Here is a 27,907-nt window from a genome sequence, read left to right on the forward strand (position 1 = left end):
ATGGGTGTAGGTTCATCTATTGTGCAAGAAAAAAAGCTTATGAGAAAGTGCATGTCTGGAGGTGTCTTGGGCAATGTGAGAAAGGAAGGGAGCGGAAAAAAGCCTAGAGATTAAATGCCAAAGGGTGATAAGTCTGAGTGGGGGGGGGGGCGCAGGGGAGATGAGTATCAACCTGGAATGTTTTGAGCTGCTATCAATTCTGGAGCGAGGGACGGACTGAGTCTAGGACAGATGTTTAAGGAGGACAGGCTTGAGCAGTGGAGAGATGATCAGGGAAAGGAAGACACGACTGTGTGGATATGTTCTAACAAAAAGGACTCCCAGAGATGGGAGCAAGCTGTGACTGTGCAGGGATGCTCTTATAGCATAAATTACTTTCACATGGAATGCCAGGCTGTGGAGGTTGTTCTTATAACAGGGAAGGACGAGTGGTGCCTTTGGATAGATGTTCATATTAAAGTCATTCTTTCAACAGGGAAGGTTAAGCTAAGACTGTGGAGTGACGTGTCATGACAAATATTTCCAGAGGAAAGGATTAGCCAAGGCGTGGACAGGTCTTATTGTAATGGCAAATGCCTCTACAGAGAAGGATAAACCAGGGCAGGAGAGAGACGTTTGGGTAAACAGCAGGTGGGTCTGTGAAGAGATTCTCTGTTGTATGAATTACTTCCATAAGGAAGGACAAGTTGGGCATTCTGGGTATGTTCTGGCAAGAATTACTTACAGGTGGGAGCTGTTGAGAGATTTTCTTCAAACAATCATAATACTGGGAGTGACAGACTGGAGCTGTATAGAAATGTTTGTGGAGAGAAAGAGTCAGGTTGTGGAGAGATGTTTTAACTCAAAATAAATTCCACAACAGGGAGGAACAGGCTATGGTGAGATGTCCAGGGAGGTATAAGCTGGAGAGCCGTTAAGAGACAGTAGGATTATGTTAATAGTGATTATAGGACCTAGCTCCAGTATGTTTTTATCCAACATGAAAGGCTATAGCACCACATATATTGATTCAGGGGTATGGCTGAGTGAGTTGCGAGCAAGGACCAATTATTGTAAATACTACAAAATCCCATTTACTTATTCTTTTGTCGTACTATTCCTTCATCCTAACTGATTCCGAATCGCATTCCACAGACTAATTGGTCAAAGAAAATGTACACAGAACATCTGGGTTGAATGCAGCCTTCTTCCTTGAAGGTGCTTTCAGAGACTGATGCTTGAGAAAAGTGTGTTGAGCAGCACATGTTGCAGCCCTACACACGTCTTCCATAGGAACATGCCCTTTAAAGGTCATAATGGTACCTTTGCTCTGCAGGAATTAGAGTGAAGTCCTTAAGGAAGCCTGCCCTTCTCTGACGCCATACGATTTGGAAGTGCAAGAGACTTTCCACTTTGCATTAGTGACAGTAGCCCTATGTGGCTCAGTGGAATAACAGCCAATCGGATGCTGAGAGATTCTAAAAGGGTTTGGCCTTTTTGACTAACACAATCCTTTGAGAAAGGGCAGACAAGAAAAAACGAAACAGTATTACCCAAAAGAAGGGACCAAGAAGTGAAGGCAACCTCTGCCTCCTGCGAGATGGGTGTAAAACACATGAATTGTTTGTACGACTCAAGGGCTAGGGATGGTCAGACATGGAGGGCTACAAATGTTTTTAAAGTGTGTCAGCAATTTTTAGAATGTTCTTTCTATACCAGCCTGCTAGCACAGGCAATCTCCATCTATTGGGAAGGGAAAGGTAGCAGGGCTACAGAGAGTTCTTCAAGGACAGATTAGACGTTCAAAAGGAAATATTTCAGGAAGGCATAGATAGGGGCTTTGGAAAAATAATCAGGAAGGCACAGGCATGGCATCTGGAGGGAATCTAAAACACTAATAACTTCCAGAGGGCGGGACGGACTGGAGCTCTGGAGAGATTATAGGGAGCAGGCTAGGACTTTGCTCATCTGTTGAAAGTGGATCTTTCAAGGTCAATGTTGTTCTCCTTTCTACAGTACATTTATTTTTCATTTAACAGGGTAAAAAATAGAACACGTTCTCAGAAAGATGGTCAGAGAGACTATAGTCAAGAGGTCCTTGCGGGGCTTGTACATGGCCTTCTTCATAGCAACCACTGTTTTGGTCTCACCCACCACTAGAAGAAGCACTGGAAGGTGTGGGACTAGCTACGCATGGTGCTCTTGACTTGGCATCTTCACACCACCTCTTGGATGGCCTCCATCCAATCCAGGTAGAGTGATAGAAAATGTGGGCGTGTCTTCCTCCTAGCATCCACTGGTGAAGGTTCATCCACCCATGAAGGAGGCACTGGAAGCTGTGGACCTGGCTACATCTTCATAGCACCCCTTGAATAGAGTCTACCCACTCCAGGTACAGGTGATGGAATTTGCTGGCCAGGCTGCGGAAGGGAGCATCGTAGTTATCCATCTCCTTCTGCAAAAAAGCAATGAAAAGTCAGCTAAGGGCAAGACTGAGAGGCTGCCTAATTAAGATATGACAAAAGGCTGGAGAGAAAAGTAGATTTGGCGCATCCAATTTACAAAGCGTTTTGCACACCTAAGCTCATTATAGGAATGCAATAAATGCATTTGCAAGGGCAAAATTACACTTTTAATTATAGAAACAGGACAGGTGGAATTTCAGCATCACAAATGTGATTGGAAATTGAGAATAGAGAAATTCTGCAAGTATTAATGAGAGTGTGTGGGAAGTTACTCCACGGTGCTAAACAGGATAATGAAGTTAAGTATGAAAACACATATCTGTTTTAATTCCTGCAATTCTGCATGTGTAAATGCCAAATAAGTAAATATTCCTGGAAAAAATAAACCCACCATAGTTGAGCAGAAGTAGTCCTGGAATTCTTTGAGAATTCCACTACGTCAGAAAGTTGCTCCAAGCATAGGGGTAATCCTTATGGAGAACATGCCCAATTTTGCCACACAGATCTTTGTGGAATGGCTCTATACTATTTCGCAGGCAGGAAATAAGCAGACAGGGTGGGTCTGTTGCACTTCGTCAGCCTTCAATAGCCATGTATATATGTATGTATTTTTAAGAGAGAAAGGTGGCCAGAGCATCACAAATGGACTGAATGTATGAGAGGTGGAGGAGGACCATTTATGTAAGTGAGTGGAGTTGTGTAGAGTGCGACTTCCCATTTAATCCAGAGTGAGGAAGAGACCCTCTCTTGTAGCTGAAATGAGATAAAGCCACCACCTTAAAAGTGACCTGAAAGTATGAGCCCTGTCTCTACAACTGACTACAACGTCACTGTTCTTAAGAGTTGGAGCAACAGAATGATTACCTCAGTAATCCAGTGTGACGCGAAGAATGTATCTTTAGGATGGAGAGAGTGGAAACGGAGTGCGACAGGGTGACTTGGCCTTTAACACAAAATGAAGAGGCTGCCTCCTTAAGTGATATAGGTACAGTATGCAGACCGGTGAGGTCTCATTACACAACAGAGTTAGAGCCAAATGTAAACAGAATGAGAAAGAGTTCCACTATCTAAAATAATAAAGGGAGGAAGGAAGAGACAGCCCTTGGGAAAAGGAATGTATTATTCACAGGATACATCACAGCTGCTGCCTGGAGATGTTCTCCCTCAACAATACTCACTGCTGAGGTTTCGATATACTCCATGCCATACTGCGCTGCAAACTCCTCCGCCTGTTGGCGCCCCACGACTCTTCGGCCATCAAGGTCTGACTTGTTACCAACCAGCACTCCTGCAGAGGAAGGAGAGACTCTCAGAGCAGCAAACAACGGCATGAAAGAGAAGTGTTCTTCCACAGGAAGGTCAAGCGAAAAGAGGGGTATCCATGACACCAGATTATGTACACGCAGGAGCTTCTTCGATCCAACAAAAGTTCTGCACGGCCAATTGATTCACGTGCTCAGAAAATTCCCAGTCTTTGGGGGGAAAAGAGTGTGGCGACACATTTTAGGCCTAGAGATCATAAAGAGGTGCCACTTTGTATCCTCATCATCATAGAAGCCAAAATGTTTATACAAAGATTTGTATATGAAAAGTTTTGTAAAGTTTACAAGTGTTACAGTTTAACAAATCTGCAAAGATTTGTTAATTTAGCTTGCAGGAGAACATTTATGTATAAAAATATTTTTGCTGAAGAATTTTTATGGAAAAACATTTTTCCAAGAAAAACAGGAGGACACTTTTATGCAACAAAAAGCCAACTAACTGAGACAACTAAGGCAGAAATTACCAAACATAATCCCTGGTTTAGTTCCTTTCACAAAACACATTTCCCATAACAATTACATCACTAATGTGAGCTTAAAATATGGAAAAGATACAGTAAGATTTTGAGTCGGGGGTGTCCCGTGTGCGTTTTAAACACAGCTGCACCAAAAGCAGATGAGAAGACAGTAATAATCTCCTAGTAGGTTCTGCTCTTAATGAGGAATCAAAAAGGTGGTGACTACTTTGGTCTTGAGGAATTAACTATCAGGCAGATCAATAGCGTGCTGCATTATTCTTCAATCCAATTTTAGTTTTAGGGATATGCTAGGCCTCTATCTATCTATCCATCCATCACTTTCGAAGATCATAAAAAGAGATCCTGATCAAACGTCATTTTGAAAGTGATGTTGCTAAAACTTTGTTGCAACAAATACGTTTTTTTCCATTGCCAGAAATATAAATTAGTTATGATACATCCACATACGCTGCTATATTTACTTAGAGTATGATAAAAAACAAATTGATTTCCAGTGGCACCTTTTTTTTGCTTAGTGAGGGTCCTTGCCCTAGGAGTCATGCTTGCAGCACTGTTTCTTTCCCCTTAAAAATATACCGAAACATCTATTTAACTGTAATATATTTTCCTGTAACCGGTTATGGGTAATTCCTCTGAATCCATTGGTGCAGGGATTCTGTTTGGAAACAGAACTGCGTCTGAGATCACAGGAGTCAGATTGTAGGGACTGAGTCACCATACCACATCGTACCAATGGGCCCAAATCCAAACAGCTCAACGTGCCCCACTGACCCTCCTAACCTTACTAGAGTAGCAGATAAATTGGCAATCTAGAACACAACACTCTAGTCAATGAGGGAATCGTGGAAACAGATCATCACCTGTCACACAAATTATAGCTTTTCTCAGAGGGCTCCAGATTTGGAGAACCTCCTCGAGATTTACCTTTTTGGTTAGATTTGTCTCATTGTTTTTTTAACAAACTTAGGGTTCTGCTTGGCTTGCTTGTTGGAACTAGGTTTGCCAAGTGGTGGTTTAGTAGGTCTGGTTCTCAAATTGAGTCCTAATGAAGTATAGACATCTGAAAAAATTATAGGTAGCTCACATTCTTGGTTGGCTTGGTCGACCGCTGCGAGCTGCTGCTGCATAGCCAGAGAAGCTGCTTCACATTTAAAGTTAGACAGAATAATTGCGGACACCAAACTTTTCCATTAGTTTCATCCCCAAATTCCGGTCAGCAGCTGCCCCGTGTTCGTTTTGTATTTGTGTTAACACCTCCGGCAAGACTGACATAGATAGAGTACCATGACTTATGGCATAGTCTGCAGCAAAGACTGTACCCCAAGTGTTAGTCACCTATTCCAGGAACCATTCCATGGGGTAAGCACATAGTCGATATTCTGTGATTGTCTTATGGTCCCATAAGGGGAAACGCAGTTCCAGTTAGTCAATTTTTTGGCCAATCCAAAATGGAATAACCTCATGATTAGTGGGAATTTTGCTCATAACTGAATGAACAGATACAGGACTTATGGAAGGCACTGCAGGCAACTGGTCTTGTCCTGGCACACAAGCCCTGGCTGGAACACCCAACAAGGTGCGCAAAACATAATGAGTCAAGCGTCTATTTAGTCTAACTAGACCACTGTATAAATGTTGTAGCTCTTGAGCATTGACATTTGCTACATTAGGGAATTGTGTATAACCAGCTAATGCTGGGCAGGGTGCCCATTCATTCCTAAGGGGACCTGTGCATACTTGTTCAAGTACATGTGTAAAGTCGCCGCAGAACCAAGTTTGATGTTCCCAGTGTGAAAGTGGTATTTATTAGAGCACATAAGCTCTATATTGTTGTGGTGGGTTAACAACTGTGTATTCATGAAATATGTTGGTATTAGCATCCACAGTCAGAAAATTGACCCAAGTATAAAAGATTTCAAAGCGATAGCCCCGTGGGCTTCAACCACAAAAATAATTCATCACCTGCATTAGTAAGTCCATGCAAAGATGCATGCGCATGGACGACAGGTCTGCACCTGTCTGCAATGGGGATAGGATGTGCCCGTGCCAGGATCAGAACAACAATGTAAACAAAGTGTAAACACAAAAAAAGGGTTAACATTTTAAAATTTAAAGCTTGAAAAACCAACAGTTAAAATTAGGTGCTACCTAAAATACTGTGCAGGATTAATCCCCAACACCATAGACGTCTCCGGGGGTAGGTGTAAGGGGTATTATGGACACGCACCAGTAATACTCAGGAGACCTGTTAAATAGGTACCAGAACATCGTATGTAGCGCGATGTTGAAGGGATTCTGTTTGGAAAAAGAAATGTGACTGGGATCACAGGACGTCAGAATGTAGGGACTGAGTCTCCATATCCCATCAGTACCTATGGGGCCAAATCAGACTAGCTGACAGTGCCCCACCTGCCCTTCTAACCTTCCCAGAGCAACAGGTGAATTGGCAACCTAGAACACAACAATTTAGTCCCCAAGGGAACCGTCGATACAGATCATCACCTTTTGCTTCTCACTCATACTTGTCCATAATAAACAAAAGGAAGACAAAAGGAAAATGCATAATATTTATTGAAACTATTGTGCTCTAATATGAAGCAACTGTGCTGCGATTAGAAAACATGAAAACATATACAACTGACCAAAGTAATCAACATTACAGGTAAACTGTATAAAATGAAAAGCAGAATCATGGCGTATGATACATTTGTCTAAGCCTATCATCACTACATCAGTACAGAAACATATCAATGATCTCTGGAATTTGTACGGGACATCATACCTGGTATTTTGTAGGTGGGCCGCATCTAAGTGTAAACTCAGTTTACGCAAGGCTGGGCCACCCGTTTCATGACGTGTCCATCTGCAAGAATCCTCCTCTCTGTTTTCAAAAGGCAAGTCTTGGTTTATATGATAAAAAGGACTGTGTTGGAAAACAGCAGCTGTGCCTTTGTGTTTGGTCTAAATGTTACAAGATGTTGTTGACCGATCACAGCAATACAGGGCACCATGTTGTTCGACCCTAATAACATGTACAGCGTATTTCTAAAATAATGACACAGAATAAATGTGTTATATGTAGTTGTGCAAAGCAAAAGTGGCCTTAAACGTGCAGTTAGGCTAAAATAAGGGAGAATCAAGTGGGCCCTAAAGGGAACATACTACACCACAAAAAGTAGAATATCTCCACACATGAGGGATCCCCAGAAAGCAATTTTTTCAAATGATTTATAGGTGCAAAAAATGCATGTAAGAGATGTTTTCTACATACCCTTTTTGGTTTTAAAACCACAGTTCAAATTAGTCAATTTACAAACACAGTGTATTTCACTAAAACACCACTGTATTTTACCCTTTTTAAAGCCCAAATTAAAAGGAAAATGAAGCCTCCAATAGACTAAACATGCACAGTACTAATCAGACACTGCACCTTCAAGGAATTCCAAGGCAACCATTCTTCCCATGATGCACTGGAAGATCTGTGAGGCAGTGCGTTTTGGAGGTACAGTGGAAGGATCATCCTTAACAGACGTTTCAGCACATTTGGAGACAACTGGGAGGTGGAGGTTTGATTATGAATCAAGAGAAAATATCCATGACAGAGAACTAAGATTACAGGTAAGTAAATGTTCCTTCAGTCACAATAGTTTCTCCGATATCCATAAAAAGTAGTAAAGAACAGCAAGCTGCTATACGCACAGGCTCGGAGGAGCGTTCCGAATGTGAAGATGAGGAGATGGAAGTAAATCTCCTAGGCAAATAAGCTGTGCAAGAGGGCAATGACCCACCACATCATCAGTCCTGGAGTCAGAGTCAATACAGAAATGCTTGGTAAAAATATGAACAGACCTCCAGCGTAGTGCTATGCAGATCTTGAAATTAAAATATTTCTCATCGGAGCAGTGGTAGCTGCTTTCCCCTCTCGGCCCCTAGCACAGAGGTCATCAAACTGTGGGCCTTGACGCCTTTCCAGGCGGACTTCATTTACATTCTGCCCTTGAAGTGTTTGAGAAAATATATGGGGAATAAGCTAAAAGACTGTACAAGCAATTAGCTTAACTTGCATTTATTTTTCGTTTAAGGGTTCAGAGTTATTAAGTATGCACTTAACTGAAAGTCAAAAGCAAGACACTTAGATATTTTGTTCTTTTTAAGTACATTTTTTACCCTGCCCCCACCACACTAGTTCACTGTATATGTGGGGAAAATAACTTGTGTATTTATAGGACTGCGAGGTCCAAGCATGAAAGAGAAAGCTCATTATTTTTAAATTCTGTTATACACAATTTAAGGTAGGCTGATGCAAAATGATTTGGTGTTTTAAGATAAAACAAGTGCTTTCAAAGTATATATTTTATATATAGGTAAACTGTACCAAATGGAAACATTTTTATAAGTGTCTATTAAGAGAACACTTTCCTGAACTCAGCTTATAACACCCTGACATTAAGCATCAAAAATAATAGCTTGCTGTCACCATGAAGCTTCAATTAGAGCCTATACTTGCTCCCGATCAGCCTTTACATTGGGTGATTAACCAATTGCACACATTTACATTTCTTCCAGGTAGCAGTTACCCTGGTGAGAAGGCCCTGTTTCTTCCTTAGCTCTCTGTCCCTTCCGGGCTTCACAGCACTGGAACCCCCCCGCCCCCACCCCCAGCCCAACCACGCCATCCCTCAGAGATGCCTTGAGGTAGGTGGAATCTTATTGGGGCTCTTTTTAAAGGGCCATTAGTGTAGTGGCACTGGGGCCAGGGTTGTGAGGGGTCACCACACCAAATGTTTGCTGTCTTACTAGAATAAATGGGGTGGAAACAATTTTCCTTGCTAGCATTAGGGGTAAAGTCACCCTTGAGCGCAGGCAACACAGTCCAAGTAACAAAAGGTGAGAGATGGGATTTTTACCCCTCAAGACTGCCTGCTTAGAGTCTCAGGACTATGAATGATAGTCCAGTGGAGTGCACGGAGGTCATACCCTGTTTTGCAGGGCCGGAGGTATCATTAGTGCAGTGGCACCAGGGGGAGGGATGTGAAGAGCCAACTAAACCCAGTTATGGATGTTGTACTATGCTTCCTTGCTTGCATTTGGGACCAGTACACAATTGCTGTGCCAGTGTTGCTTTGAACCTGCACCAATGGCTCAACAGAGGTGAAAAATTGAAGCAGAGGAGGTATCTTAGCTGGGTCTCGCGGAGATGGCTGAAAGGGGGTGGGCAAGATGTGGGCCAATGTTTTTACCAAAGACCAGAGGAGACTGCCTGCCCTTGCAAGGCAGTAGCTATCATTAGTGAAGTGGGAGCAGTGGCACTGGGGCTTAGGACTTTGAGGGGCCAATTGAACCACAATAATGATGGTCTGCCTTTATAAAAGGGCCACAGGGCTCATTTTCCTTCAATAGCCCGTGGCTGTCCTCAGAAGCACTGCCGTATTTGGGGAGCACTGGTGCGACTACTATGGACTATCAATCCGATTTTGTGTTGCCTTGACATGCTGATGTCAGGTAATGCTCTCTTCCAATGTACCTGCAATATTTACTGTGTGATACGACGTGTCTTGCTGCAAAACTTTCAATAAAGTTGGTTATAAAAAAAAAAATTAAAAAAAGACTGGAGTGATTGCCACGCACGAGGAGAAGGGATGAAAGAGGCATAGCTGCTCAGGGCCGCAGCTACCATTTGTGCAGCAGGTGTTTTTGCATTTGGACCCAGGCTCACCTCACCCCAACTATGGAGCATTGCGTTTTTTTTGTCATTTTCTATTTTTGTTTGGCATATTTGCACTTTTCTAAGTCTCACATTCAGTGTGGAGTAGGAGCTACAGAAAAATAACTCTGAAATGATCTCATAAGCTCCGTCCCTCCCTATTCTTGTTATAAATCTTTGGAGGGGTTGCTCTTCTTCAAAACATTTTGCTTTGGGGGACTCAGCCCTAGTGGCATTTATTCTATGTTTAACCATAAGGGCTCCGTTAGCTTTCTGGTAACAAGTAACAGCACAATATTCATCTAGATATATATTGCTTAGAAGAAACAATTCCTGCATGGATCACTCCTTAATTTACAAAAAAAAGTTTGTTTTTCCTATTTCTTTGGTGTAGTTTTTTAGAGCTCTCTTCTTGTCTGGGGTATGGAGAGCTCTTTCTGCTGACGGCATATGATCCAGTAAGAATGTGATCTGGTTGACATGAAAATATGAAATTCTGTGGGCATGAAATGAGAAGGACCTCCTAATGTGCTTATTGTGGTGGTAAACCAGATACTGTTCCTCCCAAACTAGAACTTAAAGCTCACTCATCCTTATGGTTACAGTTGTAGCCAGAAGAAAAGCTACTTGCCAGGAAACATGTTGTAAGTCTGCTTAATTTGGAGAGAACAATGTTAGGCTTGCGCGGAAGGGAAGGTTTCCTAGCAGGAGTAAAGACCTCCCCAAGTCCTTCAAGGAGATTCAGTAAAACAGTTTCCTCTTAACATATTCTAAGATCTACCTACTTCTGAAGGCATCCTGCACAATATTTTGAAAGGGTAATATGAGTGAGTGAATGGTCTTGCTTCCTTCAGCATGTTCCTGCAGTCATTTGGAAGATTTAGACGGCCGTACTGCGGATTCTCACAGGTGAGGCCGTCATGTTTACCAGCGGAGTTTGGGTTTTAATATTCTCGCTTCTATCCTGGAGAGTAAATTTGGCTCGTGTGGTCACCTTTTTCTGAGGCTGAAACGACAAGTCAAGTAGATCTGGATACCACCACTGCCTCGGCCAGTCGTGGCCAATGAGTATCATTGTCATGTTGCACTGTATCATCTTGACGCTGATTTCGTAAAGCAGGGGGGAGGGGGATCAGCGGTAAAAGTGTAGGAGAAGGTCTTCAACCAGTCTAGCAAAAGGGCATTGCCTTTGGATTTGTGCTATCAGAACCTGAACATGAAACTGGATACAGAATAGATTTTGAGGAGCTGGTCTGGAGACTCAACTCAGAAAGAGAAGGGACAGAATTCTGCCCAAATCTTGTTGGAAGTCCGATGCAGTCTTGTCCTTCACCAACCAATCATCCAGGTATGTCTAGGCTAATATTACCTCCCTCCCTCCGTAAAACAGCGGCCACCACTGCCTTGTAATTTGGCAAAGCTTTTGGCACAGATTTGAGCCTAAGGGCAAACCAGATACTGGAAATGAGAGACCCACTTGAAACCAAAAGGTACTTCCAAAGTCCTTTGCAGATGGAAATGTGAAAATAAGTGTCCGTCAGGTCTGTACACCATCCAGGCTCCATGACTGAGTTGAGGGAAAATCTTATGAAGTGCTAGCATGCAAAACATTTTAATTTTGACCGATTAGTTGACATATTTCCGGTCCAGAATGGGGTGCAACTCTAGAATTTGAGTCTTCTGAACCAGGAAATAAGTGTGTAGCCTTGTTCTTTTGCAGCTGGCACTTTCTTGTAGCTCTCTTTCGAAAAACATTCTTGAACCAGATGTTTTAGGTGCAATTAATTGAACAATTTCAGTAGTATGGAAGAAAGGAACCTGATTTTATAACCAGACTTCACAGAATGATTTTGTGATGCTCTGCCAAGCAGGAAAATTGTAAGAAATATACCGCTCCCACCACCACCACCTGGGTGCTCCAAGGTGCCAGCAGAGATAATTGGTCATTACTTCGCAGGTGGAGCCTCCCCTATCATCAGGGAAGGGTCTTAAGAACCTTTGATCTTTTAAGTTGCTTTCTTGTGACAAAAACTGATTCTGTCACACCTGCAGTCGTTTGGATCCTTTCCCCAAAAATGAATTAATTTTAGCTGACTTCTGCCATACCCCTGAACAGAAGTTTGGGAAATGTTTATATATTATTTCTTTTTGAGACCCACAGATTTAAGTGGCTGGGCTTCAGTCTTCATACACAAATTCCTTGCCTCCGTGTGGACCAAGGAACTGAAAATAGCCAGACCAATACTTTGTGTTGGCTCTGGAGAGTCAGATATCAGTCTTCACCATGAAGAGCATCTCTTGGTAAATCCATGGCTGATGTCATGAACAGCCAGATTAGCCAAATCTTTTCCTGTGCCGATGCTTTTTCCTGTGTCCAGCATTTCCTCCTTAAAGATCTCAGAAAATCTTCCCTAGGAAGTGTGTCAAAGTAGGGTTCCAGTGAATCCCACAGCTCTCTAGTGTAAAGTCCTAATAAGCTTACAGAACCAGCGACCCTTAAGTCACAGGCTGAAGAGCTGCAGACTTTCATTTGTCTCACATCAATTTGCTTGCATTCTTTTTCCTAAGGATTGGTAGAGGTGGAGCTGGACGCATTGTAGCGTTTCTTAGCTACAGACACCACTAAAAACCCCAGGGAGGAGCTTCAGAAACAGTGAATATGAATCAGGAGGTTTGCATTTCTTTTGCATTCTATCCAAAAGTTTGATGGATGCTGCAAGTCAAAAAGGTTGTACGGATGTTCCCATAAGACCTGGCACTAAAGCTACCATGGGTCTAGTCTCTTTTTTAGGAAGCAAGTAGAATTTAAAAAATGATGAAGGTTTCATGCACTGGAACAGACGCCTGTTTAGTAATCATCCTAGCAGCTCTGTTGCTCCTCTGGAGCTAGTTGACCGCTAGACTGAATGACCTACTTCAAGAAGCAGAACAAAGAGGAGAACCCGGGTCCAATGGGCTCCCACACAGGAACAGGTCGGAATACCCACCAGGAGTATGACCAAAGACATGCCACCAGGTTTGAGCAACCAGGCAGGTCCAAGCCACTGACCTGTCTAGTAGTTAACCTTACAGCACAGGCTCTCTCAATCTCACGGATGCAGCTATTAGGAAAAGACCTGGGTTTTGTAGCAACAGAAAACCTAGACAAATTTAAACTCAGTTGTGAGATCAATGAACTCATTAAAAAAATAGAATTGAGGTCCTTTTTTGAAGGTAAACCTTTGAACAATTATATGCAGGGGACACCGGATTGAGAGTAAACCCTACTTCCACTCCACCTACCACTACAGTACCTGTTGATGTACTCACTTTCGAGAAGGCTGGCTTGAAAGAGATTAGGGACATTGACCCCAATACAATGAGAGTTTTTCAAAACACTATCAAGGAGGAAAAGGCAGCCATAAGAGAACTGGCCAGTCATAGAAATATAGTAATCAAGCCAGCAGACAAAGGGGGAGCCACTGTCATCCAGTCGAGAACGTCTTATTGAAAAGAATGTTTCAGACTTCTCAGTGACAAAAGGAATTATGAACTGCTATCAGCAGATCCAAATGATTTCCTCAGAATACAGAGTGGCAGCATGACGAAACAGGCCCTAACACACGATTGGCAATCACAAAAAGAGGGTGAGTTTTTGAATAATAAGACCACTACCACCCCCTATTTTTATACCATCCCAGAGATACATAAAATTATGGAAAACCCTCCTGGGCTGCCTATAGCATAGGGAAAGGTACTATTTTAGAACCACTATCCAGGTTTGCGGATCCTTTCTTAAGGCCCATAGTTCAAAATCCCAACACGTATTTGAAAGATACAAAAGATGTGATCAGTCTTCTGAGAGACATATAGTTTGACCCAGACGTCCACTTACTCATGGGTCTGGGCATTGAAAGTCTCTATACAAGCCTCCCCCACATGGAGACTTTAAACGTAATTGAAGGTGTCCTATTCAAGGTAGATTGGCATTACCAAACACCTAGAAATGTAGTGATGGAGTGTTGCAAGTGAGCTTTAACTTTCAACTTCTTTGAATTTGAAGGAACACTTTACCTACAAAAACACGGGCCAGCATGGCCAGCGCATTCGGGCTGAGTATTGCTGGTCTCTATGTCCACCATTTGGAGGTAAATACAATTCTTTGCCCTCAGAATCCCTTTCACAAACACATAAAACTGTGGAAAAGGTACATTGCCGATGTCCTTATTGTATCGGAGGGTAACGAAGCCACTGCTAAAAACTTCAGGAGCTTGCTGAATGTACAAAATGAATTTCTGAAGTTCACCCATACCTTAAATGAGAAAGAACTGGTATTTCTGGATCTTATTATTATATCGGACAACGGAATACTCAGAACCACCATACATAAAAATCCAACTGCCAAAAACTGTCTACTCCTGTATAACAGCTTCCACCCTTGTCACCGGAGAGAAAACTTCCCTTTTGGACAGTTCCTAAGACTGAGGAGAAACTGTTCCTAACTAAAGGACTATAAAACACAAGGAGATCATCTAGCAACCAAACTAGAGGCCAGGAAACACTCATCGAAGACTGTCTCGAGCAATGAAACAGGCACACAACAATAGGAAAGCCCTACTTGACATTCCCACTCAAAAAGAACAAGTAAACCACAAAACACTCAAGAGGCCAGAACGAATTAACAACACTCGACCGTGTTCGTTGAACTCTTTTGAGAGTGCTTGCTCCTATGCTTCTTTTTCCAATGCATGAAATGTTTCTATGCATCCTTTCAGCAAACTGGCGGTGAAGCCAGCAGCCCGGTCAAACACAGAGGGAGCCTACGAGATCATGCTGTGATGGCTGACTCGTGTTTGAGGGATGATGGCAGCCACCGCAGTCAAAAGAGTGGTGCTCATAGTTAGCATGGGTGCCCTGCTCTGCTTCTTTGTGTTCCTGCCCCCTTAAAGAAGTGGCACGGTTACGGCTTTCGTGCCCGTTGTCTGCTGCCTAAGCAGCCGCAAAACTATCAAATACGTGTTGAAAAGCATGGTGCGGCCATGATAAGCTAGAACAAGCCAGCGAATGGTGCGCGCGAGAGCCAGCACCAGGGCTCGATAATTTAAAACATATGTCGCCCCAGAGATGCGGGAGCTGCTGGTGTGCGCACGCGGTTGCGAGCAGCAGCATATGTTTCCAATTATTGCGCCCGCGTCTGGGCACGATAATTGGAAACATATGCCGCTGCTGCACGTAACCGCAAGCATTAGGCCGTGGGCGTGCACATGGGTGGGACAAAAAGAGGCTTTGGCCAATTGCGTGCTGTCTTTGTTAAAAAGATGCACACACAGGCCAATAGCCTGGGCCAAAACTACAAGCACACGCGCGAGTGTGTGGTGGATTTCAGAAAGCCCTTACAAAAAGTCTTCGCCAGAACAGCGCATGCGCTGTTTCAGGCTCAATCTAAAAAGGAGGAAAGACCCATTTGCATCACCACTTTTAACATAGCCTCGAACCATGTGGCCAATATTATCAACAAGCACTGGCGCATTTAAAATAGTGGCACTTTAGAGTTCCCCAAATCTATGTTCTCCTACAAATAAGGGCAGAGTCTACGAGACATGTTTGTTAACATGTGCCCCCGTAAAACACCCACAGAAAGAATATGATCACAGGGTACAATATCACTCGTCATGTGCCACTACCCATGTGGGGGATGCAGCGTCTGACATCCTAACTAAGGTTGCAAAAAAAGTTTCCTTCAATGACATGGAAACTGATAAAATTCACAAATTGGAACACACAACGGGTGATATACTTAAAAAATTGCCCCTGAAATTTGCACTACTTAGGGATGACGACCCACAAGATAAAAACAAGGTTCTGTGAACATCGCAGGAACCTGGGATGTGGCCGTGCAACTATAAAAATGTTGAGCCACTACATAGAAAAAAGACAGCAAAGGATTACCGATGGGTGATCCTGGAACATCTAAATGACCCAGTGAACTGTGAGTCCAAACTGTTCGAAAATGAACAGCACTGGGTGTTTAGACTCAAGAAACATATAGAGAGCCTAAATGATAACTTACCATGGTCCAATTTACAACATGATCTGTTTTTCTTGGCATAAGTACCAGGCAAACACAGTAGAGAACCTGACGTACGTTCTAACCCCAGAGGGAATAAAGAACATTATTAACAGAACATTATTTAGGGTCCTATACCACTCATTCATTTCCGTTTTTTTGGTGCCCAGCTTAGAAATGCTTTTCTACACTGGAAAACCATGCCTACCCCTCTCTTTTCAGCCAAGGCACATCATACCTGATAAAGGTGTGTTTTTCAGACTGGCTGCAAAAGTATTAAGCACTGTTCCACTGGATATGAAATATAAAAAAAATAACTGGTTTCCGTTTTAAATCCTGGCCCCATCACACCATTAGGTTTTTTTTTTTTATATACCGAGGAAAGACCCCTTTTAGTCTGCACCCATCCAAATCTGTTCACTTGATAGTGAACATCATGAATATTATAATGTGCACACAAAACATAAAATAAAATAACGGTGTCTCAAACTGTTTTTTTATTCAAATACTGGCCATTTTTCACCACTATGCCAGTGAACATTTCTTTCAGTCTGTGCCCAGCTGGTAGTTCTGTAAGCCGACATAAGCAGCGTGTGCACATCAATGGAACGCGGAAGCTGTTCCATTCTCAGGCACCAATTTGGAACACGGTCTAGTTTCCCCAAGTAGCGAGGACGCTACGGCGGCTCGTTTAACATCTTGGGCATTCCGAACAAACCAAACCTGGGTCACTAATTTAGTCACAAGGAGGTGTTCACAAATGAGAAAAAGATACGACGTGCTCAACTAATGTATACTGCCGGATTTCTTGGCAGACTAACTCTACCATTATGTATTCACAGAATTACAAGCAGTTGCACCAGGTAGACACTGTGTGTATATATATTTCTTAGCATGCAGTGTGTATGCAGCTAAGACAGTACAACAGGACTTGTATCAGGGAGTTAGATCCTTGGTCCTGGAAAAAGCCACAGAGTACAGCTTGATAAATGTTGACCTTTCAGAAAAGCAGGCAAATTATTACCTATACTTCTACATTCCCCCCTGTTTTTAACCATACCAACTAGAGGTCAAAATAAATAGAAATGTAACTACTAGGCAGGTATTTGTAGTCTCACTTTCCACCTAAGAGCCCCCTACTCATATTTTTCATCATTTTTTTGCACCATATAATATACACCAAAAAGTGCTCCCACGTAATAGGTAGGTCACTGTATGCCCCGTTCCGCAGCGGAATGGGATGGACCCAATGATGAAGCATGAGATTTTAGTCCATACAAACAGTTGGGCTCCCTTTGGTTTTGCTACTTCTATTTGTTTCACCCCAAGGCAAACTCCTTCCCTGTCCTTGAGGCACCTTACAAGAAGTTCAGGCTCCTTGCAAGCCTAAAAAAATTAATATTCACAATCTCACCCTACATTTATTTAACAGTTTTATGAAGTGTAGTTTGGAGTAAAAATGTTATGTTGCTGGATGTACAGCAGTCCATTAGAAAACAATACATGTAAACAGGACCACAGATAGGCATAGGAAGGAGGAAACATCGCAGACGGGGTATACAAATTGGAACATGGCAGGAAAATATACATTCAGGAATTTCACCAATCGACTGGAAGCAAAAATTGAAGTGTGTAACAAAGGAGTTTCAAGCCTCCTTTAAAGGACAGAAGGGTTGGTAAAGTTCTCAGTTCAATATACATGGGTAGACTATTCTAAGGAGTTATTCACGCCGTTTGCGGTTTTGAATTTAGGTTGTTCCAGTAAGTAAGCTCCTAAAACCAAATTTTCCTCCCGAAACTGGCAAGTAAGAGTGTTTGTAAAAGTAAATAGCTTTCTAAGAAAGGTACTGATTCTAAATGGAACTCTTACTTCCAAAACTAGCCAGTGAACTCTTTAAAAAAAATGTGAAGTGGTCAAACTTCCTCTGGGAGGAAACCAGTGTGGTGGTGGCTTGAAAGAGTGCTTTCAAGGGATATAGAGAAAAATGGGTCTAGGCGCGAAAGGATGAGCCTATTGTTAAGGTGGCCTTGTGTTTAGAAGGATTCTGATTTTTGTAAGAGAGTGCATGTGAGAAGTTGGCCTGATGTATGATGTCACTAGTTATAGTGTACACCTTATATCAGTCCAAATACCCTTATGGTGATTGGTTGTAAAGTCAACCTTATAGACCAGCTATCCTAGTGGTAGCATGGACAAGAGCAGTCTTAGGCTAAACTCTGAATGGCATGTGAAGCCAGCTGTGATACCATATATAATCCCTTGAATACCAAATGAAAGGACACCACAACAGATATATATATAAAATAAAGTGTATTTATTCTAAGCAAACCCTCAGCACTCTTTATGAGTTTAGAGGTAAGTACAACACAGTCTTATTAATGCATACAGTAAGTCACACAGGTAAGTAATACAGTTAGGCCCTAGGGGCCACGCAAACCATATACTAAATAAGTGGTATAAGAACCACTGTCACGGAAATAGAATAGGCCTAGGCCTAGGGAATCGCTGGGGCTACACTACACTAGCGTTAGTTAGGGAGTGGGAGGCCCACGGGATTCGTGTGCAGAGTGGAAACACTCACGCGTAATGCGTAAAAGTCAATAGCAATGTTACAGTTTAGAAATAGATAGATTTAGGACACTTCCGGAGTAGCTAGGAAGTTGAGACTTGAAAACTAGACACTAGGATAGTCACTATCCTGATGAGCACCGGAGTACCCAAGTTACCTAGTCCACAGGCTGCGGGTGCATAGGGTTGAAGATGCGTCGTTTTCGTCGTCGACTCCTATGGATGCCTGAAGAAAGATGCTGACAGGCAGTCAGGGGAGAGTGTCCGGTGGATCCCAAGCCTGGGATCAAGAAGAGAAGAAACCTGCAAGCAGAGGGGACAGAGTCAAGGTCACTAGCCAGTGACCACGTGGAACCAGGAAGGAACCAGGCGATGTCGTGAAGAGTTGCAGGGGAAGGTGAAGCTTGTCGCTGGAGCCAGGAGGACCAGGAAGCGTCGAGGACGACCAGGACCAGGAGGCGAGCTGTCCCACGAAGGCTCTTGCTGTCGGCGGCGTCGAAGTTGGACTAGGACTCACCAAGCCTTGGCAAGCGGAACCCACGAAGAACAAGGGACTTGCTTCTGGTGCAGACCAGGAAGGTCTGGGGTGCTTCTTCTTTGCAGAGAAGCGGGAGCCAGTCTGGAGGAGCCAAACCAGCGCAGAAGATTTTAGGGAGCGTCGTCACAAAGGCCACTAGCCAGCGGGCAAGCAACCGGACAGACGCGGCAAGCAGGAAAATGCTGAAGGGCCCCACGCAGGACTCGTGGAGTGTGGGGGGCTGGTCTTCGGTGCAGATGGTGCTTGGGGTTGGGGCTTCTCAATCCCCGGTGCACAACTTCGAGGGTACCTCAGAAGCTGCGCTGTAAGTTACTAGCCACTTTTCCCAGGTAGCCGGTCCCACGTCGCTCGTCGCCTCCACGGATCTCAGCTCTGCTGCAGATGTGGATGAGGGTCGGAGAAGTCTGGAAATCAAGGCTCTGGTCGGGCTCTGCAGTCGGTTCCTCGTCGAACGTTTCACAAAGCAAAGGGTAGTCACTTGATGGTGCCTGTTTGCACAGGGTAGCCACTCCTTGGCTACAAGGGAGATTCTTCAGTCTTCTTCTTTCGTCGAATGTCGAAGGTCCAGAGTTTCTGTTCAGTTTTGCAGGTTCAGGATAATCTAAAGTCTTGAGGCCCAACTCCCACTCTTATACTAATCTGGGGGGCTGGGATACCTGCTAGGTCACGCCTTATGGGTGGGACCTGGGAGGGGGTGGTTACACCCACTTCCCTTTGTCCAGTTTCGCGCCAGAGCTGGGGCTGGAGTGCCCCAGCACCGGTTTGAACTGGACTATGCAAGGAACACCTTGTGTGCCCCAGGCATGTCTCATTCCTTTCAGCCCACCCTGCCCCAATACACTAAAGGCTGTCTGGAGAGGTGCTAGCACCTCCCCAAGCAGGAAACCTATTGTCCAAGCCTCCCTGGCTGGGATCACTCCCAGCTGCAGGAGGTCAGACTTGTGTCGTGGCAGCAGCATCCATTTTGTGATGCTGAGGCTTTGGTCAGAGGCTAACAGCAAAGTAGGATTTTAACATGTCTCTCCCTCTAGAAGGGAGGAATAATATCCTCATCACCAGAAATGGTATGGGGGTATTATTCCAAAGTGTTAGACACCTTACACGACATGTTTTGATACAGCCCAACCATAGTTACCATAACCGTTTAAGATTATAAGGCACTTTAAGAGTATATGGTAGGCTATATCATAGAACAGCTATAAGGACATGGTTCCGAAAGCTGCAGACAGGCTCAGCTCATGCTAGAGCACCATCTCACATGTTACTAAGCACTCTGCCTCCAGGATTGTTAAGGCCTGCCATAGGAGTGACTGATAGGTACACATGTGTCTATATATAAGGTAGGTATAGGAATACTACACCTAAGCAAGGGGTGATTACACGACCTTGCCCCAGCTGAGTGATCAGCCAGTTGTGTCTGATTGGAAGGCCAGACCAGGGGTGGCATAATACATGCTGCAGCCCCTGGGAGGCCTAGGGTACACCTATGCCCTGGGTACCTAGGGTACACTGTACAGGGTCCAATAAGGTGATCCTTACCAATTGGGAATGTACCTAGGGTACATGGAATCCATTTTAAAGAGAGAGCAGACAGCCTGAGACCCTGAATGGCAGGATCTCAGGCCAACTAAGTCGAAAAACCAGCTAGACACTAGGCAAAAAGTTGGGGGTAACCATAGTCAGATATCCACCTTCCTACACAACCCCCCCCCAAACGAAAGGAGATAAGGCTGGCCTTTACAAGGTAAGCCTCTATTGCCTGAGTGGCCATATAAGGAAGAACCAGCACTGGCATGGTTACCCCCTGTCTCATGGTCCACTAAGCAATCCCTCATCCTAAAGATATCATAGGGTCTCCACCATAGGGAATCTCTACCTTTGGTGTGTCTTTGCAAAGAAAAAGGCTGGTGTTGAGATGGAGTACTGAAGTGAGTGTCCTCAAAGTGAGGCCTCAGCTTCCTCCAATCATCCTCCACCATGGATGCCTTTCTTTCTCTAACTGAGTTGCACTGTGCTCTCAGGGTCAGCCTCTGGCTACCTAAAGCTGGAGGCTGGGTCCCTTTTGTGGGCTTACTGGAGGGACAGGTCAGGTTTGGGGCCCTAAGGTCCCAGGTTTGCCTGTGCCCAACAGAATCCCTCTGGGGGAGGTCCCTAACTACCTGTGAAGGGGATCCCTCAGGAATGTTTTTACCCATCACCTGGCTAGGGCAACTAACCAGGCAATCCTCATTCTTTTGAAGGGGGGGTTCTTGTGGACAGGGGCCCTCTTGGGGTCCACTGGCCTCCCTGACCTCTGCAGCCCTGGGCTGACTGAGGCAGGGTAGAGAGAGGCAGGCTACCTGCACCAGACTGGGTCCCACCTTGGAAGGGGCCACTGACATTGGAGGCTCTGCCAGGCCAGGCCTGGCTACCTCTGGGGCAGTTCCTTCACAAGGGGTGAGGTCAGACCCCTGAGGAGGCTGACCTTTTCCTAATGTCTGGGGAGAGGGAGACTTTTCTTCCTCCCCACTACTCTCTGTCTGTGTGGAGTGATCCATTGTTTCAGGCTTCACTACACCTATATCAGTCTGAGTGTGGGCTGAGACCATTACAGCCTTGCCAACCTTTTCAGGAAGGCACTCAGTTTGTGTTTGAGCTGTGACTGTCACAGCTCTGTCAGTCCCTACAGGGAAGTCTGTCTGTGCCTGGGCTGTGGCTACCACTGCCCTTCCAACCTTTTCAGGGAGGAAAGCTACTTGGACAGGGGTTGTGACTGGCACAACCCCACTACCCTTTTTGGAAAGTCCTACCATTTTGGAATGGGTGTCTTGTTCAACTCCAGCCCAAGCTGAGAGTTCTAAGTCATTCCCCAGCAAGCAGTCCACAGGCAAGGTTGGAGACACTGCCACCCTTTTAGGGCCAGTGACCCCTCCCCAGCTGAGACATACTTCTGCCATGGGATGACTATTTTGTTTGCCATCAATGTTAGTTACCTGGTATGAGAAACCAGGCAAAAGCTGCTCAGAGGGAACTAGCCTATGGGCCACCATAGTGATGCTAGCTCCAGTGTCTCTGTAGGCCTCAGCTTTTCTACCATTGATGTAGGGTTCCTGTCTGTACCTACCCAAAGTGTTGGGACAGGCAGTGAAGTTGGCAAACCCCATGCCACCATCACAGACAAGAGTAGCTGCTGCAGGGGAATTGGCTAAGCCAGGATCCCCCTGTGTTCCCCAAGAAAACCCAACCAAATTTTTGGGGGCACTCCCACCACCTGGGGGATTACTGCTGACAGTAATAGGTGGTGTGACAGGAGTAGTTGGAGGAACAGTTTTGTTTTTAGCCTGTGGACAACTGCTATCAGTCTTCCAATGCCCAGGTGTTTTACACACATGGCAGTAAGGCTTTTTAACTGTGGTTGAAGAGGGAGCTTGGGACCCACCACCCTGTGTGGAGTTTTGGGGCCCTGAGGAAGATTTCTCTTTTGCTTTATCCCCACCCTTCTCTTGAGGCTTGGTGGTATCTTTCTTTTGGTCACCACCCTGATTTTTAGGCCTAATCCTGGTCCTGACCCATTTATCTGCCCTCTTTCCCAATTCTTGGGGAGAGGTCAAATCTGAGTCTACCAGGTGTTGATGGAGAAGCTGGTTCTGACAATTACTAAGGATCTGCTCCCTCATAATCAAGTTGTACAATCCTGTATAGTCCTGCACCTTGCTGCCAGTTAACCAACCTTCCAAAGCCTTAGTGGCACAATCCACAAAATCAGACCAGTCCTGTGTCTGTGTCTTCTGGGTGTCTCTGAACAACAACCTATATTGCTCAGTGGTTAAGCCAAACCCATCTATCAGAGCACTCTTCAGGACTTTGTAATTGTTTGCATCCTCATCACTGACTGTGAGGAGCTTGTCTCTACCTTTATCAGAAAAGGAGAGCCACAAGATAGCTGCCCACTGACTTTGGGGTACCTGCTGTACTTTGCAGGCCCTCTCCAAAGCAGTCATCCATTTGTGGATGTCATCCCCATTCTGATATGGGGGGACTATCTTGCTTAGGTTTCTATGGTCATAAGACCTATCCCTATCTCTAGGAATGTTGCTGCCACCAGTGGGTTCTGACCCACACAATTTTTGCTCTCTAGCCAGAGCAAGCTTCTCCTTGGCAAGGGCAATTTCTTCCCTCTGAATCCTCAGATTAGCTTCCCTCATTCTGGCTTCATGCTCCTTTCTCTCAGGTGAAGTCATTCCCCTGTGAGAGGAAGCATTAGAGATGCTTGAAACCTGGGAGTGGATAGATTCCCTTGAAGGGGATCTGTCCCTCCTGCTTCTCTGTGAAAGCCTACTTGTGGGTCTGTATGGGGGGACCCCATGCAAACTCCCATGTAAACTTAGGTTAGCCTGGCTAAGTCTCCTTACTTGGCCCTGGCTGTCTACCTCCCCATCTGAAGGCCCATCTGACTCCTCTGTGGTGGGTAGACCCCCATCTACAGCTATGGCACCATCCCTGGCAGCTCTTTCAGCATCATAGGCCTCCAGAAGCTCCACTAGCTGTCTAAGGGTAGGGTTTGCACCCTGTCTTATTCCTCTGGAGGTACACAATTGTCTCATCTCCTGGAATGTGAATGCATCATACCTAGAGGGAACCTGTCTAGGATTCTCCTCTCCTGAGGGAGCATCAGTGTGATCTCCATCCAGGGGCATGATTCTAGTGAGGGTGTGGTGTGTGCACCTACCTACACTAGTTGTATCTACTAAACCTCTCTAGTAGTTGTAGTCAGGGTGTGTTATTCCCTTCAACCTACAACTACTAAGTCCAGTAGGACTTAAGTATAATAAACTATGTTATATGTACCTAGACAATATCTGTGTGATCTTTCAATTTAGTATCTCAAGATTACAATGGTATTACAACAGCAAGCTCAGATCCCAACCGCTGCTCACCAATGTGAGAAGTTGGCCTGATGTATGATGTCACTAGTTATAGTGTACACCTTATATCAGTCCAAATACCCTTATGGTGATTGGTTGTAAAGTCAACCTTATAGACCAGCTATCCTAGTGGTAGCATGGACAAGAGCAGTCTTAGGCTAAACTCTGAATGGCATGTGAAGCCAGCTGTGATACCATATATAATCCCTTGAATACCAAATGAAAGGACACCACAACAGATATATATATAAAATAAAGTGTATTTATTCTAAGCAAACCCTCAGCACTCTTTATGAGTTTAGAGGTAAGTACAACACAGTCTTATTAATGCATACAGTAAGTCACACAGGTAAGTAATACAGTTAGGCCCTAGGGGCCACGCAAACCATATACTAAATAAGTGGTATAAGAACCACTGTCACGGAAATAGAATAGGCCTAGGCCTAGGGAATCGCTGGGGCTACACTACACTAGCGTTAGTTAGGGAGTGGGAGGCCCACGGGATTCGTGTGCAGAGTGGAAACACTCACGCGTAATGCGTAAAAGTCAATAGCAATGTTACAGTTTAGAAATAGATAGATTTAGGACACTTCCGGAGTAGCTAGGAAGTTGAGACTTGAAAACTAGACACTAGGATAGTCACTATCCTGATGAGCACCGGAGTACCCAAGTTACCTAGTCCACAGGCTGCGGGTGCATAGGGTTGAAGATGCGTCGTTTTCGTCGTCGACTCCTATGGATGCCTGAAGAAAGATGCTGACAGGCAGTCAGGGGAGAGTGTCCGGTGGATCCCAAGCCTGGGATCAAGAAGAGAAGAAACCTGCAAGCAGAGGGGACAGAGTCAAGGTCACTAGCCAGTGACCACGTGGAACCAGGAAGGAACCAGGCGATGTCGTGAAGAGTTGCAGGGGAAGGTGAAGCTTGTCGCTGGAGCCAGGAGGACCAGGAAGCGTCGAGGACGACCAGGACCAGGAGGCGAGCTGTCCCACGAAGGCTCTTGCTGTCGGCGGCGTCGAAGTTGGACTAGGACTCACCAAGCCTTGGCAAGCGGAACCCACGAAGAACAAGGGACTTGCTTCTGGTGCAGACCAGGAAGGTCTGGGGTGCTTCTTCTTTGCAGAGAAGCGGGAGCCAGTCTGGAGGAGCCAAACCAGCGCAGAAGATTTTAGGGAGCGTCGTCACAAAGGCCACTAGCCAGCGGGCAAGCAACCGGACAGACGCGGCAAGCAGGAAAATGCTGAAGGGCCCCACGCAGGACTCGTGGAGTGTGGGGGGCTGGTCTTCGGTGCAGATGGTGCTTGGGGTTGGGGCTTCTCAATCCCCGGTGCACAACTTCGAGGGTACCTCAGAAGCTGCGCTGTAAGTTACTAGCCACTTTTCCCAGGTAGCCGGTCCCACGTCGCTCGTCGCCTCCACGGATCTCAGCTCTGCTGCAGATGTGGATGAGGGTCGGAGAAGTCTGGAAATCAAGGCTCTGGTCGGGCTCTGCAGTCGGTTCCTCGTCGAACGTTTCACAAAGCAAAGGGTAGTCACTTGATGGTGCCTGTTTGCACAGGGTAGCCACTCCTTGGCTACAAGGGAGATTCTTCAGTCTTCTTCTTTCGTCGAATGTCGAAGGTCCAGAGTTTCTGTTCAGTTTTGCAGGTTCAGGATAATCTAAAGTCTTGAGGCCCAACTCCCACTCTTATACTAATCTGGGGGGCTGGGATACCTGCTAGGTCACGCCTTATGGGTGGGACCTGGGAGGGGGTGGTTACACCCACTTCCCTTTGTCCAGTTTCGCGCCAGAGCTGGGGCTGGAGTGCCCCAGCACCGGTTTGAACTGGACTATGCAAGGAACACCTTGTGTGCCCCAGGCATGTCTCATTCCTTTCAGCCCACCCTGCCCCAATACACTAAAGGCTGTCTGGAGAGGTGCTAGCACCTCCCCAAGCAGGAAACCTATTGTCCAAGCCTCCCTGGCTGGGATCACTCCCAGCTGCAGGAGGTCAGACTTGTGTCGTGGCAGCAGCATCCATTTTGTGATGCTGAGGCTTTGGTCAGAGGCTAACAGCAAAGTAGGATTTTAACATGTCTCTCCCTCTAGAAGGGAGGAATAATATCCTCATCACCAGAAATGGTATGGGGGTATTATTCCAAAGTGTTAGACACCTTACACGACATGTTTTGATACAGCCCAACCATAGTTACCATAACCGTTTAAGATTATAAGGCACTTTAAGAGTATATGGTAGGCTATATCATAGAACAGCTATAAGGACATGGTTCCGAAAGCTGCAGACAGGCTCAGCTCATGCTAGAGCACCATCTCACATGTTACTAAGCACTCTGCCTCCAGGATTGTTAAGGCCTGCCATAGGAGTGACTGATAGGTACACATGTGTCTATATATAAGGTAGGTATAGGAATACTACACCTAAGCAAGGGGTGATTACACGACCTTGCCCCAGCTGAGTGATCAGCCAGTTGTGTCTGATTGGAAGGCCAGACCAGGGGTGGCATAATACATGCTGCAGCCCCTGGGAGGCCTAGGGTACACCTATGCCCTGGGTACCTAGGGTACACTGTACAGGGTCCAATAAGGTGATCCTTACCAATTGGGAATGTACCTAGGGTACATGGAATCCATTTTAAAGAGAGAGCAGACAGCCTGAGACCCTGAATGGCAGGATCTCAGGCCAACTAAGTCGAAAAACCAGCTAGACACTAGGCAAAAAGTTGGGGGTAACCATAGTCAGATATCCACCTTCCTACAGTGCAAAAAGAAGTTGATAGACTTAGTCAGTTTATTTATATGTGAGGAGGATATAGCAATATCCAGAATGAAACTCAGAGTTCACAGCAGATGTCAAGGGAGAGAAGCCATCAAGAGCAAGTTAAATTGACTGAATCTAATCTGCACACAAACCAAGGGCCTAAATCCAGGAAAGATTTGATGGTTTTCAAGGAAGGCCTTTTCTCTGTGTCCCAGAGCAGTTAGTGGTATGTGGTTAGTATCCATGTTGGGTACTGCTGGTTACTACTAGGATTCCAGTTACTCTTGCAATGCAAACCATTAACAAAGTTTCTCTCTTTGAACACTTGACTATCCAAAAGGTAGCAAAGCGAGCAGACAAGACAGGAGGGAATAGCAGGTTTGGAACTCAGATACAATATGAAACAGTAATAACACACAATAAACGTAGCACCCCATAATAGCTGCTTTTGTAAAAAGAAGACTTTATTGAAATAAAAAGTATGGCAGGTAAAAGTGGTTCTACCACACGGTGGAGGCGTATTCTGAAGCGGATATGCTATTCCATATGTTTTTATTTTGTTATGGGGTTACGTAGTTGTACTCAAAACAATAATGGGCCATTAGACAACGTTAATCTGTGGGGAACAATAGGACATCTTGGCTACCTCGGGAAACACTCTGGTATCAGTACTTTATAAAGGTTTGTTTACAGCCTTCAGGCTTAAACATGTCAAAGAGAATGTTACAATTAATCAAATTTCTTACATATACATGTATGCCCTGTGCCCTAGTCTCTCAGCAGTCCTGGGTGTGAGCATCTGGAGGAAAAAGGAGAACAACTAAGTGGGTCTAGGCAAAAGCTGTTAAAAAAATCTGCACAGACGCCACAAAGCGCAACAATGGTTTAAACACTTCATGCCCCCACACAGATCAGACACCTAGATAGATCCGGGAGTTGTGATACCCATTTGGGTCAGTCTTTTGTATCCAGGAAGGGCTCACAGCTGCTAACTGTATACTGCATCCACAAATTTAGCAAGGGATAAAATTGTAAATGGGTTTCTGAGATGCATCCCCAGGCAATGTTGAAAGAAAAGGAAGCCAGAATGACCTTGTGCTGCTTGCAATATTTCCATTCAGAGGATGCCAATCATAATGCGCACA

At 44.9% G+C, this 27,907-nt stretch overlaps 1 protein-coding gene across 1 annotated transcript in view; it reads right to left on the bottom strand.

Moving 5' to 3' along the window:
- Window positions 1-1,975: 1,975 nt before the first annotated feature.
- Window positions 1,976-27,907, bottom strand: part of IFT27 (intraflagellar transport 27) — an 89,038-nt gene continuing 63,106 nt past the window's right edge. The window contains exons 6-7 of the mRNA XM_085601328.1: window positions 3,623-3,732; window positions 1,976-2,434 (exon numbers count right to left, since the gene is read on the bottom strand). Coding sequence (XP_085457454.1) covers window positions 2,336-2,434; window positions 3,623-3,732 — 209 coding nt within the window. The 3' untranslated portion in view covers window positions 1,976-2,335. The remainder of the gene's footprint in view (window positions 2,435-3,622; window positions 3,733-27,907) is intronic.

Source organism: Triturus cristatus, chromosome 4_2 (assembly GCF_964204655.1).
Source record: "Triturus cristatus chromosome 4_2, aTriCri1.1, whole genome shotgun sequence".
Taxonomy (NCBI): Eukaryota; Metazoa; Chordata; class Amphibia; order Caudata; family Salamandridae; genus Triturus; species Triturus cristatus.